Genomic DNA, 15,618 nt, shown 5'->3' on the forward strand with positions numbered 1-15,618 from the left:
CGATTAGCAATCTAAGAAAATACAAAGAGCACCTGAATCCAGATTCAGAACCTCCACTATAGCTGACATAGGGAATGTCAGGCAATTTAAATGTAGATCAACATATGTTGGCTCTAATAAAATTGTCAAAATATGTGCATGCATCACTTGAATTCATGTGACATTATGTATTGTTATTAATCATTGCATTTTTGACTTAACTCTAACCTGGTCTAAGAGGTACCAATCAGCTTCACGTGAGGTTTACTTGTTGTTTACTGTATTTCAGAATGAAAAAACACAGATACTCACTACTTTCTTATGGCTGAGACTGGTAAGTAGCATGGAAAGAAATAATAGACTTTCAATAAATTTTATGGAATCCGATACATATGTATCATGTGTCTGTAACCACAGCAGGAACCGCTTTAGAGATTATAAAATGACATTGTGGTTTTCTATTGCAAGTTTAACATTGATGACTAATTAACTGCAGTACTGGCACCATGAGTTCCTAGTTTGGGACCCTGATGAGTGTGACGGCGTCACCAGGATTTCTCTCCCTGTGAGTCGGCTCTGGTCTCCGGACATCATTGTGTATGAGTTGTAAGTTCTCCAACTGTAAAAGCTTTTGTTCCTTTTTGATGGATTGTTGAGAGTTTTGTACTCACCCCCTAATTCAGTGGTCCATTCAGAAGCCAAAAAATGCAAAAGCTGCACCCCAGGTTAGCAAAATAGCATTGCTTGCATCAGAGCACTTTTGTTTTTTTTTTGTCACCACATGAATCATATTTATGCAACTTAGGACCGCTCAAAATCCATGACCCTTTAAGTGGCTCATGCGCCCCAGTTGAGAAAGACGGCTCTAGTTAAACATGTTTTAAAATTCACCATGCGAAGTTGAGGGAGCAGAAAAATTGTATGAATTGTGAAAGTGATTTTACTTCTGTTTGTTTCCCCATGGAGTCTCATTGAATTAACCATCTCATTCATCTCTTCTGTCACTGTGTTTCTGTTTATTTTTTTAACTTCATCCTGACTTCTCCACATTCAACCCTCCCAGTGTGGATGATGATGTTTCCCAAGCGTGTCCTTACGTCTACTTGAACTACACAGGTCGCATCCGCTGGGACCGGATGCTTAGGCTTGTCTCAGCCTGCAACCTGGAGATCTTCAGCTTTCCTTTTGACGTGCAGAATTGCACATTTACATTTGGCTCCTACATGCACACCAGTAAGACATTTACACAGTCATAAACTCACCAAGTCATTCGCTACGCTTAACACTGAGTGCACAATTATTAGGCAAGTAAGTATTCCGATTCCGATTATTATTTCTATGCACAATTTCTCCAAACCACATACAGTGGGTACGGAAAGTATTCAGACCCCTTTAAATTTTTCACTCTTTGTTTCATTGCAGCCATTTTCCAAAAATCAAAAAAGTTCATTTTATTTCTCAGTAATGTACACTCAGCACCCCATCTTGACTGAAAAAAACAGAAATGTAGAAATTTTTGCAAACTGAAATATCACATGGTCATAAGTATTCAGACCCTTTGCTCAGTATTTAGTAGAAGCACCCTTTTGATCTAATACAGCCATGAGTCGTTTTGGGAAAGATGCAACAAGTTTTTCACATCTGGATTTGGGTATCCTCTGCCATTCCTCCTTGCAGATCCTCTCCAGTTCTGTCAGGTTGGATGGTAAACGTTGGTGGACAGCCATTTTCAGGTCTCTCCAGAGATTCTCAATTGGGTTTAAGTCAGGGCTCTGGCTGGGCCATTCAAGAACAGCCACGGAGTTGTTGTGAAGCCACTCCTTTGTTATTTTGTGCTTAGGGTCATTGTCTTGTTGGAAGGTAAACCTTCGGCCCAGTCTGAGGTCCAGAGCACTCTGGAAAAGGTTTTCGTCCAGGATATCCCTGTACTTGGCCGCATTCATCTTTCCCTCGATTGCAACCAGTCGTCCTGTCCCTGCAGCTGAAAAACACCCCCACAGCATGATGCTGCCACCACCATGCTTCACTGTTGAGACTGCATTGGACAGGTGATGAGCAGTGCCTGGTTTTCTCCACACATACCGCTTAGAATTAAGGCCAAAAAGTTCTATCTTGGTCTCATCAGACCAGAGGATCTTATTTATCACCATCTTGGAGTCCTTCAGGTGTTTTTTAGCAAACTTTGTGTCTGCTGCAGTGATGGTTGACTTACTACAACTTTCTCCCATCTCCCGACTGCATCTCTGGAGCTCAGCCACAGTGACCTTTGGGTTTTTCTTTACCTCTCTCACCAAGGCTCTTCTCCCCCGATAGCTCAGTTTGGCCGGACGGCCAGCTCTAGGAAGGGTTCTTGTCGTCCCAAACGTCTTCCATTTGAGGATTATGGAGGCCACTGTGCTCTTAGGAACCTTAAGTGCAGCAGAAATTTAACCTTGGCCAGATCTGTGCCTTGCCACAATTCTGTCTCTGAGCTCTTCAGGCAGTTCCTTTGACCTCATGATTCTCATTTGCTCTGACATGCACTGTGAGCTGTAAGGTCTTATATAGACAGGTGTGTGGCTTTCCTAATCAAGTCCAATCAGTATAATCAAACACAGCTGGACTCAAATGAAGGTGTAGAACCACCTGAGTTAAATATGAGTGTCACGGCAAAGGGTCTGAATACTTATGACCATGTGATATTTCAGGGTTTTTTTTTAATACATTTGCAAAAATTTCTACATTTCTGTTTTTTTCTGTCAAGATGGGGTGCTGAGTGTACATTACTGAGAAATAAAATGAACTTTTTTGATTTTTGGAAAATGGCTGCAATGAAACAAAGAGTGAAAAATTTAAAGGGGTCTGAATACTTTCCGTACCAACTGTAAACTTGAATGCTCATTGGAATTAATCATTTTCAGGTGATATGTACAGTATTTGTGTAATGGGGGAGGGTGTGGTGAAAGTGACTCACACCTTGTATCAAGGTGTGCATAATGATTAGGCAGCTTTATTATTTTGTTATTCATTTACCTTGTACCTTCATTACCTCTGGTAAAATGGGCCAAAAACGAGAGTTAAATGCAGTAATGTAACTAAAGTTCAGAAACAGGACCACGCCTCTTTCTTACCAATTGTTGGATCACTGATGGACACAGGGCACCACTTTGACTTCGGGGTCGAGGAGGTCTACTGGTATGGGCAGCTATCATTAAGGATGAGATAGTTGGACCTTTTTAGGTTAAAGATGGACTGAAACTTGACTCCCAAACCTACTGCCAGTTTCTGGTAGATCATTTTTTTCAAGCAGTGGCACAGGAAGAGGAAGAAAGGCCAAAATTGTTATTTAATTATCATTTTATGTTGTTACACTTACTCTAAGAATTGAGAATTAAGTCATTTGATAGGAATTATTTTTGTAATTTAGTTGCCTAATAATTCTGCACACTAATAGCTCTTTCTCTCACAGTAAAGGACTTGAGGGTGAGTCCGGCCCTGACCTTTAAGGAGATGTCTGAAAACTCAAAGCGTTACCTGGAAGCCAGTGGAGAGTGGGAGCTGGTGGACATACTGGGGGAGACCTCCATCCTCCAGTTTGGGGTTGATGAGTTGGACATCATCACCTTCTGGGTGAGGAAAACCCCTGAGTTTACTATTCTTACATCTGCAAATTTAACAGCTGTATGCAAAACATCTGACTATAAGACAGATTGGCCTGCCCCTGCTGCTGAAAAAAATCCTAGAGGAGACACTGGAGCATTATCATCTAAATCAGCAACTACTCTCACACACACACACACACATTATTTATATATAAATATATATATATATATATAAAATATCATATTGGAGACTTTAGCAGCTAAAGAAGATTAATATTGGTCTTACATTCAAATAAATGATAATGTTGTCCATAATTACTACATGTGCAAACTGTTTGCTAACAAGTTTGCCGTAACTTAAAAGGTGATGATATGTTGTGTCACAACTTGTTTCTGCTACAAAGGACCAAAATATCATTTTATATATATTATATTTAACACAGAACTAACAATACAAAGTACAAATGTTTCCTCAAGAATTATTACTGTTAATTAGTACTCTTTTTAACTTAGTGCATGTATTACATTTGTTACATGTTATCTTAGCCTATATATTGGCGGAGGTACAGCGGTTGCCCGTTAATTGAAAGAATTGAAAATTCCACAGAGTATGAATGCCTGTGAATGCTCAATGCAATATAGTGTAAATGCTGGGTCGCAAAAACACTAGACAGGAGCTATACAAATACGGAGTATTTACATTTACATTTCCCTCCTTAGATAGTAAAGATAGTTTGTTATATGTTATGATAAGTAGTCTACCATGAACTTTGTTAGATGAAGGTTATTATTATTGATGTCCTGTACAGTAAATGTGTTGAGATTCTTCAAACTGACTCTTGTTCACTAGGTGGTCATAAAACGCCGGCCAATTCTCTACGTGGTCAACCTGCTGATCCCCAGCTCCTTCCTCATGCTCATCGACATCCTGTCCTTCTACCTGCCCCCCCATAGTGTCGACCGCGCCACCTTTAAGATGACCCTCATCCTGGGCTACACCGTCTTCCTGCTCATCATGAACAACCTGCTGCCCAGCACAGCAAACGGCACGCCCATCATAGGTCAGAAGTGGTGACCCCCACCACAAGCCGTTTTCTTAAAGCTGCACTTATCAATGTTTTCATTTAACCAATATTATCAAATGACTGTGTGGAATTTGAAAGACATCGCACATGTATGTAAATGTGTAAAAAGTCTGTTTGCCAACATGTTAGATATTATAAGTCTATCAGGTGATAATTTGCAGTGTTGTGTTTTCTGTTGCCCCAAGTGGCCAAAAAATCTATTAACGCAGTTTTAAGTTTTTCCCCTTTGCTTTTGTGATTTTGCCAAACTATATAACTGTCTAACTATCTGACAATGCAACTACCAATTAACATAGATACAAATAACTGAAAGTAATCAAAATAGTCAGAATGAAAATGGTCAGCATATCAATTTTTACATCCCAAAATTGTCATGACCCAAGTAATTCTGGTATTCTGTTCTCAACACAATGGTGGGAACTACAAATTAATTATAAAGAACATACAGTGTAATATATTTTGAACCTATTTAGTTTTATCAATATGGTAAACAATTTTTAGAAATTATGAATTGAAACCACACATGGGGTCTTTCACTTTAGATTTCTGCAGTAGATGCTGTACCTGTCAATTAAAAAAGAAGTAATCTTTTGACACAGTGCTACTTGGAGTCACCACAATGAGTAAAGGTAGCACCAAAACATACATACTTAAATTATTGTGCTGCATAACTATTATTGTTTTCTTATTTGGGACCACAGAAATGTAATTACTTTTTATGGACTGCTGAAAGGGCCAGAGACATTTTGCAGGACTAGGTCTGCCATGCTACAATAATACACTACAAAACAGCATACAGTAGTTAATTTTTTGTAATACATCAACACATCACGTCTTGTGCACATGCTCCATCATAGAGAAGGAAACTAGATTTTCCCATGCATCCCACACAGGTGCAACACAAATGATTAAAAATAAGAATCTGTTAAATAACTGAGTTGTTAAAGTGACCCATGCCCTTGATCGATGGTGACTTTCAATGAACACAAATACTAAAAATTCCATTTTGACAATACAGATAGGTAAGCAAATTAATTAAAACAGAGACTTCACACTTTTGCTGGTGAGGCAATACAATATTTTGTTATACTGTATTATGTTCTTGAACGTGAGTTTTGAAAGCTGGAAATCTGAGAAATTTGTAAAAGACTGAGACTGAGTCACTGAGTAAATTGAACTGACCAACAACTCTATCTGCTCCCTGCAGATACATTATGGCTGTCTTCTGGTACTGAGGAAATAAGTTTTCCATTTGACATGTTTAATGTGTACCCTTTGATCTCTCAATCTATCCTTCAATCTAGGTATCTATTTCTCTGTGTGTCTGGCCCTCATGGTCATCAGTCTACTGGAGACAGTCGTCATTACCAATGTCCTCCACCACAGCTCCATGAAATATCAAGAGGTCCCACACTGGATAAGGGTGGTTGTGCTCAAATACATCGCCAACCTCATCTGCTACCGATGGTCGGAGGATGTCCAGCCCCTGTCTATACCACAGAAGGATAAAACTGACAGCTCAAATGGTGTTTCAGGGCCGTGGATCATCCAACCAGCAAGCCAGACACCTGACCAGCACCCAGCCAGCACCGGAGGTAATTAAACAGATTTAAATGACAAACATTACTTTGCCAACTGGAGCTGCCCAGTGGCCTGACCTTGAAAATACGGAGGTTATATATAAACACAGAAATAATAATAATGACATGCCTATAACAGTGAATCATCAGTTGAACACTTTTCGAAAAGGATGTGGAGAGTAAAAGCAACAGCGGTGCCAGTGGTAATCAGAGCCCTGGGGGCTGTGACACCCAAACTGGGAGAGTGACTCCAGCCAAGAGTGCAGTACTAGGAACAGCTAAGAGACTGCACAGAATGCTGAAACTGTGCCTCTGGCAGAGGACCTGAGCTTTTTTGAATTTTATACACACACACACACACACTGAGTTTATATAAGTATACTGTATATATAACGTCTGAATACATGGAATGAAAGTTTGAGTCAAGCAGCTATAACAGTTACAGCTCACTCGGTGTAGACTGTCATCCCTTCTATTGCTGATCTCCTGCCAGGTACAGCTGCTCTGCCTGAGCTGCAACAGATCTGTCAATATCTAGGAGACCTTCGTGACCACCTCACCAAGCTGCAGAAGGAGAACGAGCTGCAGGACAAGTGGTGCCACGTAGGATATGTCCTCGACTACCTGCTCTTTCGCATCTATCTGCTGCTCATCTCCTGTTATGCCCTGGTCATCATCTTCATGTGGTGCGTCTGGATCAACCAGTCCTAACTAGACATCGGTCAGCTGTGAATGATTGCTAGGATCAATTCTTAGGATGTCTAAATGACAAATTCAAAAGCAAGAAGTAGAAGTAGTAGTGTGGCAAAACAAAGCCTCTGCCACCATTTATTAGTAGGTGTTGTTTCTGTAGTGTTTGTTCAAATTTTTTTGTTTGATTTTGCTTAGAAAACCATGTTTATGCAATTTTGCTAGTTTTGTATCCAAGAGGATGGACCAATAACTAAGTACAATATAATGGTTTAGGGACAATAACTGTATATTCTTTATTGTCATCACCATCATCATTAACAAAAAAAAAATTCTATTCCTATGTGTTATTTGCTGCTGTTGATAAGATAACTAATCCCCAAACACAGTTAGTCTCTGATATTTTCTCTGTCAAAATGTTATTATTTTGCATCTTTCTTCAAGGACAAAATCTAAAATATCAGAGTGACCCCAAATTCCTCGATTTCAAAACAATGGAAGAAGACCACTACACCACCACAGAGATCCTGTACAATCCAAAGAAGGTTAAAGTTAAGGGCAACTGGACTTGGTTGACCATACGCGTCTGGAGTTTCAGAGAAACTCAGGAGGATTTTCAACAAACACAACATCTCTGTGTTTTTTAAACCCAAGAACACACAAAGACAGATGCTAGTACACCCCAAAGACTGCACACCCAAACACAAGAAAAGCAATCTAGTGTATGCGGTCCAATGCAGTGAGGAATGCACAGACCTGTATATTGGGGAGACTAAACAACCACTACACAAACACATGGTTCAACACAGAAGGGCCAACTCCTCAGGTCAAGACTCTGCTGTTTACTTACATCTGAAGGACAGAGGACACTCGTTTGAGGACCACCAGGTGCACATTTTAGACAGAGAGGATGGATGGTTTGAAAGAGGTGTCAAGGAAGCCATCTACACCCGGGCTGAGAAGCCGTCGCTGAACAGATGAGGGGGTCTACGCCACCACTTATCCCCCACTTACAATGCTGTCCTTTCATCACTTCCCAGGAAACTCAACAAACGTAACCTATTGGCCTCAGGTGAGGATGCCAACAATGGTCGTTCACCAACCATAACGACAGCCACAAACACTAACGAACCAGCAGTATCAACGATCCTGGCAAACGACCCCACTGAGGTTAAATAGCTGAGTTTCCCTACCAGTCAGTCAGAACTGAAGAAGTCCTTTGGATGAGGGATGAAACGTCTTCTAGTATTCTAGTATCTTCAATCAAGTCCAGTTGCCCTTGACTTTAACCTTCTTTGGATAACTATGACCTGGATGACTGAGAATCTTCACAGACATCAATTAGGCTGTTCTTTCCTAGTTGTTAAGTTGCTTAGCAATGGATGAGCTGAAAGTGAGGGGTTATCAGGTGTTATCAGGAGCTCATCCAATTGTCAAGCATCTTTTTTTTTCTCAAAAAACCTTGAAAACTGCAGATATTTCGTCCCTTTTAAAGAGGCATCCTGAACTCTACTGAATAATAATTTAATTGGGAAAATTATTGAAAAAGCTGTTTTTATTCAACTCAACAATTTATTGAATGTAAATGGCCTGTTGGACAAGGTTAAATTTGGCTTCCAATCACGTCCAGACAGTACTGATGAAGATGCACATTCAAATACTGGTTCAGTTAAAACATTAGTTCTTGTACTGCTGATTCTAAGTGCAGCATTTGATGCTTCTGTCCAGAAATACTTCTAAAGTAGGATTATCTTCTACCACCTCGACCACATAGTCCTACAGTAACATGTCTTGAGTGGTAGGATTATCCCATTTTCAGGTCATATTTTGAAAGCAGAGACTATGTTGTTGCCATTGGTCATAAATCTGAGCAGAGTCCCCTAGGGTTCGATTCTCTTACCTCTATAATTCAACCTGAAAGCTCCATGCCGAATAATGCAATAAAGAAAACTAATATTGTTTTAACATATGATAATAAAATGTACTTTTTCTGTGATTCATGTTATCCATTTTTATTTCTATTCCTTTATTGAAGTTCATTTGAGTGGAGCTAGGCCTGCACCAAATTAGTCTGCAGTGGTTGTGACTCGCTTCTGTGTTGTGGCGTCACACAAACACAGGCAACAATAACCTCATGAGATCAAGCCGACTGCCTACAGCCAGGTTATATTTTGACCAGAATTTCTTTTTTTTGAGATGAAGATAAGTTTGGGGTTGACAGGATGTTCGAATGAAATGTTTTATTAAAATAATATTACATGAGAATTAGGGAATAAACCCATGTTTCACAATCATGACATGTGGCATTCTGTCTTCAATAAACCTTCATTGCCTCAGTTATGTTATTAAAACACAGTCTCACCTTATTTTACTGGTAATGCAATCTAAGATGCCTAAGAGTGGTGTAAAAAATCGTATTTATATTTTATATCTACTTTTGTATTCCAGGACATAGCTTTGTGCAAATCACTAAATATCGCTTATTTATCAAAATATTTTTTTTTTGCATAAACAGTATTCTTGTAAATTTATATATTAACGTGGTTCTCTGTGAACTTGCTTGACCAATGCTAACTCTGCTATTGAACATTGAATTAATGCTGATTCCTTATCAATGTAATGTGGAGAGTGATTCATCAATATACGCTGATCAGCCATAACATTGTGACCACCTGCCTAATATTGTGTAGATCCCTTTTGCCACCAAAACAGCACTGGCCTGTGGAGACACGGACTCCACTACCTCTGAAGATGTGCTGTGGTATCTGGCATCAAGACATTAGCGGCAGATCCATTAAATCCTGTAAGTAGCTGTAAGGTGCAACAGGTGCCATGGTAATGAGATAATCAATGTTATTCACTTCACCTGTGGTCATAATGGGGCTAATTGGTGTATGCTTTCTTAACCAGACTAGTGAACTGTATTGTCAGCCATGCTAGCAGCATGACTCTTGTGACATTTCTATAAGACACAAGTACACAGAAGTACTAATAAACAGTATAAACTACAGCTTTCACTAACTGTTGATAGCCATCTTGGATCACGAAGTCGGGGTATTGCGATTCTCGACTTAAGTCGGGATTCCGACTTAAGGGGGCGTTCCCTTTGAAATTTTGACCTTTGAACTTTTGACCTTTGAACTCAGAAATTCTGACTTCCCATTTCAAATGGAACGCACCATATTCCCTGAAGATGAAGCCTACTGACCAAACGGAAACTGTGGTGGAAATTGTATATTTCCCGGTAGAGAAGTGAAGAAATAAATAAGTTTTGATATTTACTTCAGTAGAAATGAACAGAAGTACTCAAAACAGTTCAGCTGGGCCAGAGGACGTGCACACCCAAGGGCAATTCAAAGCATTTAGCCCAGAGCAACCGACAACTAAAACATTTAAAGCAGTTCCTGGCTCTTAATTTAAAGGAGTAATTGTGAAGTCCACAGGGAGGCTTCTGTCAGGGTTAAAACTCAGGCTCTCATGGGAATGAAAGAAGGCACAGGGCAAAAAGATTCCACAAATGTCCATACATACACACTGGGCTGGATTATCCAATGGGCATTCTGGGCACGTGCCCAAGCGAGGGGAAGTAAAAATGTGTAAGTGTAGAAAGCACGTAAAAGCCCGGTCATCTCATAACCCAGTGCTGAATCAAGCGGACTGTGGGAATAAGATAGTTATCGTGCTCAAAATGAGTGAGAGAAGTGGTGGTTGTAAAAGCAAACGAAACAGAGAAGAAGAGGAGAGGGAGGCATGTCTTTATTGAGACGTGCCATCTATTCAAAAGGAGCCAGGAAGTGAATCAGGCTGAAGAAGTTGTGTAAGATGACAAGCAAGCTAACCAAAGACCGGAGGAGGCTAGTGTTAGCAGCGCACCCATAGGGAGCGCAGCACAACCTGAGGCTAGCTTTAGCAGCAGCAGGAGCACATGGTGGATTTTTCAGGTGTCAAATTTTGGGGGGGGTTGTGACGGTTGTGACTCATCAAATTATTGTAACCCTTTACTGACACCAGTAGAGCTGATCAAACAAGACCTAAGGTGTACCTTACTATCACACCGGGCTACTATATTAAAAGTGTGTTAAACAGGATCCTGGGTTCTTAGCTGTTGATGGCGAGCTGGCTAAATATTCCCTGTTTACTAATATTTGGTAAGTGACTTCAGGCAGGATAAGTAGGCATAGACAACAAATAAACAATGTGTGTAAGAACAATAATAGCGTGGTGCCTCCACTGTGGAACTACTAAGCTCACCTTCAGAACTGTACTGAAGTTCCCCAGAATAATGGTAAGTACTTATAAGTAAGTCAAATATGAACAACAACAGTATATAGTATGAAAAAGGGGAACACACATTTATTTTTTCTTTCCCGGTACTCTCAAAAACAAGTTCAGAGCTTAAACCTTACATGAACCCTTAATATACTGACAAATAGCCAAAAAGATGCTTTATCAAACCACTCTGGTACTCTTCAAGTAACACTTCCCTGTCTTGTTTCTCTTAGGATGGAATAGAAAAAATATTAAACTGTGTGTGTGTGTGTGTGTGAACTGAATGAAAATAAATGTAACCTGTACAGGTATCAATAACAAAAGGTACCACTCTAGTATAATAAAGTCCCAAGTATACACATCTGTACCATCACAGTTCAATGAAAGAGTGATCTTTTAACTCCCTGGTAGTACAGTTCAATGGTCAGAAAAGTCTGCCCTTACTCACGCGGCTCGTCGCTCCGACACTTCCAAAGAATCCACAGGCTGGTAGACGATACAGCAGAATGGCGAGGTGCAGTAGGTAGATGTCCGCGCGGTGATGCAATTCCCGTGGGCGGGGTCCCTCCTCACATCAGTGGTTCTTTCTCTTCCGACTATCTTTTTCTACCCTCCCCTCAAGTGATTTCCAATTGGCTCAGTTTACATCAATCGAAACAAACTGAAATTACATTGGTTAAGCATTAACTAGTTTTGTACTTAATCTAATTTAGCAATGGGCACCATTAGCTGCTATAAGCGAAATTAGAAATATTGAAGTAAGTCAGGAAGTAAGTGATGAACAAGGAGAAATGAAGGACCCTTCAATGGAACTGCCAGGTTGTTTCAGAAGTAAATCTACAATCAAGTCTGTCAGCAGCTTAGCCTCCACCACTCAACTACTGTAACTAGGGCTTACGCAAAACTCTGCACAAGACTGGTGAATAGCAGGCGAGAGAGAGAAATGGGTCAAAAATAAGACTCAATTTAGCTGGAAATGTACAGTGTAAGTGACACTGAGTCTGCATCTTGTCAAGATTAAAGCGGAGCTAGTGTTACACTCCCTCCTCCGCTCGCAGTGGCCGCACACAAGCATACGAACACACAAACACACGTACATGATTCGACTATCAGTCAACTATAGGCAATTCTGATTCGACTATTTAAATCCTTAGTCGGGGACAGCCCTAACTGTAACATTAATCATACTGCAGTGACCCAGGAGGAAACCGGGGGAGGGCAATGAAAAATTGGAGTCTCCCAGGAAAATTAGGTGACACGCAAACACCATGCAAACTCCAACAGAAAGGCCGGGGCAACCAGGGTTTGAACCAGCAACCACACAGTACTATCCACTGGACCACCGTGCCCCCCAACTGTTATAAATGTAAACTGTTATTTAAGATACAGACATAAGGATGGTTCAAGGCGTCTCATCTAAAGAGATCCTGGCAGAGTCCAGAGATGTGATGAAGACCAATGGGCAGTAGGATCTCATAGATATCTTTGTGGAACATTCTACCCTGGTGCAAGATGTGGGAAACTACTCTCAGATCAAATACTTTGTAAGCACTTTTCATTATTCTAGTTGTTCTATGATCACTTAATTTGAATTGTAATAGCTGATCAAACCTAATTCCACACTGCCTGGTAATTGCATACCACTTGGCACATGGCACTTTCTACTTTTGGGTAAGCACTTTATTAATGTATAGGTTTGTTTTAATCATTTTGTGTTGATTTAATAATGTTTAGGCTATTTAGGTGTGTATTTTTGGAATTGCTATGTCATGTTTGAAATTTAATAAAGATCCTTTAAAAATCATAATTGCATACATTATAGACGATATACTAATGACAGTGTACTGTTTTTTCTGTGAGTATAGAAGAAATCAACATAGTTAACCATTTTATAATAACATGAAATGAAAAAATATGTGGGTCATCAGAAATCAATCAAACTGCAGCTTAAGAATGACACAATTAAACAAAGCTGTTTCATTGTCATCCACAATTAGTTTAAAGTGGAGCACAAAAGCATTGTACTCATGTCTTTTCCTCAGATCATTTTAAGACATAGGTCACTCCTCTATGTGGTGAACCTCCTGATCCCCAGCTGCTTCCTCATCACAACTCTTCAGCTTCCTGCTGCCTCCCCACAGTGTGGACCGATCCTCCTTCAAGATGACCCTCATCCTGGGCTACACAGTTTTCCTGCTCATCATGAACAACCTGCTGCCTTCCACTGGCAGAAGGACACCCCTCATCAGTAAGTGACACCTGTGATCTTATTCCAGAGAAAGTTGAAGGATATGGACATACACATCTTTATGAAATTTACTACTGCCCATGTGCTTTTGAGGCTAAGAGCTGCTTAGTTTGACCACACACATAGGGACTGCTTCAGGCAACTGAACAACAGTGGCAATGTGAACAAGGAAGGAAAGTGTTCATTATCAAATGTCTGGATAGGCACTGTTTCTTCACTTGAAAGTTGAACCAGTAAAAGCTGTTTAAAGTGAGTATTTAATTATATTATTTAGAATAACACTGAATTCAGTGACAGTTTTTTAAAGACATGCTACTATTACATATTTTAAGTGACGACTTTCTGTTCACCTCTAATTGAGTGAGAGCAATAATCTCAGAGACATATGTGTCAAAAGTTGTACAAATGAAACCAAAACTATTGGTAGGGTAAATTCCACTAAAACAGAGGTTTTCTCATCTTTCACAAACACACTCACTCACTAGCAGCAATTTGGGGTTCAGTATCTTGTCTAAGGGCACTTTGACATGGGAAGACAGTGACTGAGCATCTCATATTCTGATTAGTGGCACTGTTCCTCTAAGCCACATCTTGGAAATGAAAAGTATACTGAATTTTTGCTGTTGTTGTTTCCTGCAGTCATTTTCTTCTCCATCGGTCTCTCTTTGATGGTGGCCAGCCTGCTGGAGACGGTGTTTATCACTAAGATCCAGTTCAGCAGCTCCAGTGTGGTGCCTCACTGGCTCAGTGTCCTGGTGTTAAAATATTTAGCTGTTGTCATTTGTCTCCCTCCAAAGGAAAAGAGCAACCAAATCACTGTCTTCCTCAACTCATTTACTAGAGATATATTTATATTATTATTGTTTATTTATATATTTATATTTTGACATTAACTATAAAAGATGTGAGATATTTGATCAGACAGCTGATTTAGTTTGCAGGGACAGTAGTTTATTTGACAGTAAAAAATTTGAAGCACCAAGTGACATTTTATGTACAAATAATATATGTTGATTGTACAAATCTCCCACTTTACCAGCACCAAAGCAGCCCCAGACCATTACATTACCTCCATGCTTGACAGATAGCGTCAGGCACTCCTTCAGCATCTGTTCACTTGTTCTGCGTCTCACAAATGTTCTTCTGTGTGATCCAAACACCTCAGACTTGGATTTGTCTGTCCATAACACTTTTTTCCCCTTCTTTGCCCATCTTAATCTTTTCCTTTTATTGACCAGTCTCAGATATGTCTTTTTCTTTGCCACTCTGCTTAAAAGGCCAGCATTCCGGAGTCGCCTCTTCACTGTGGACGTTGAGACTGGCGTTTTGCGGGTACCATTTAATGAAGCTGCCAGCTGAGGACTTGTGAGGTGTCTATTTCTCAAAATAGTGACTCTAATGTGCTTGTCCTCTTGCTTAGTGGTGCACCAGGGCCTCCCACTTCTCTTTCTATTCTGGTTAGAGCCCGTTTGTGCTGTTCTCCGAAGGGAGTAGTGCACACTGTTGTTGGAAATCTCAAGTGTCTTGGCAATTTCTCGCATGGAATAGCCTTCATTTCTCAGAACAAGAATAGACTGTTGAGTTTCAGAAGAAAGTTCTCTTTTTCTGGCCATTTTGAGAGTATAATCGAACCCACAAATACTGACGCTCCAGATACTCAACTAGCTCAAAGGAAGGCCAGTTTTATAGCTTCTCTAAAAAGAAGAAGCACAACAGTTTTCAGCTGTGCTAACATAATTGCACAAGGGTTTTGTAATCATCAATTAGCCTTTCAACACGATTAGCTAACACAATGTACCATTAGAACACAGGAGTGATGGTTGCTGGAAATGGGCCTATGTACACCTATGTAGGTATTCCATAAAAAATCAGCTTTCCAGCTAGAATAGTAATTCACCGCATTAACAATGTCTAGACTGCATTTCTGATTAATTTAATCTTCATTGAAGAAAATCTTTTTTCTTTCAAAAATAAGGACATTTCTAAGTGACCCCAAAGTACGGTTGTATACGGTAGTATATATATATATATGCCACTTGCATACCTTTGTGTTTGCCTTGGCGTCAGCTATTACGAAAACATGAGAATAAAGCAAATGCACCTGTTGTACAATCTAAGCATTAATTACGCTAATACACCACCGGTTTAAGTAATGCCACATCAATCAGTCAATTGACTCAATATAA

At 40.0% G+C, this 15,618-nt stretch overlaps 1 protein-coding gene across 1 annotated transcript; it reads left to right on the forward strand.

Annotated features, from left to right (window-relative positions):
- Positions 1 to 190: 190 nt before the first annotated feature.
- On the forward strand, positions 191 to 7,554 carry LOC119901349 (5-hydroxytryptamine receptor 3A-like; the record flags this gene model as incomplete). The annotated part of the gene is made up of 7 exons (XM_038716979.1): positions 191 to 313; positions 476 to 585; positions 1,043 to 1,212; positions 3,428 to 3,588; positions 4,411 to 4,621; positions 5,950 to 6,240; positions 6,719 to 7,554. Coding segments are annotated over 7 exons (1,284 nt in total), but the record flags the coding sequence as incomplete, so codon positions are not given.
- Between the last annotated feature and the right edge of the window lie 8,064 nt (positions 7,555 to 15,618).

Source organism: Micropterus salmoides, unplaced genomic scaffold (genome assembly GCF_014851395.1).
Source record: "Micropterus salmoides isolate LMB-PRFRI ecotype aquatic unplaced genomic scaffold, ASM1485139v1 Ms_hic_scaffold_13, whole genome shotgun sequence".
Lineage (NCBI taxonomy): Eukaryota > Metazoa > Chordata > Actinopteri > Centrarchiformes > Centrarchidae > Micropterus > Micropterus salmoides.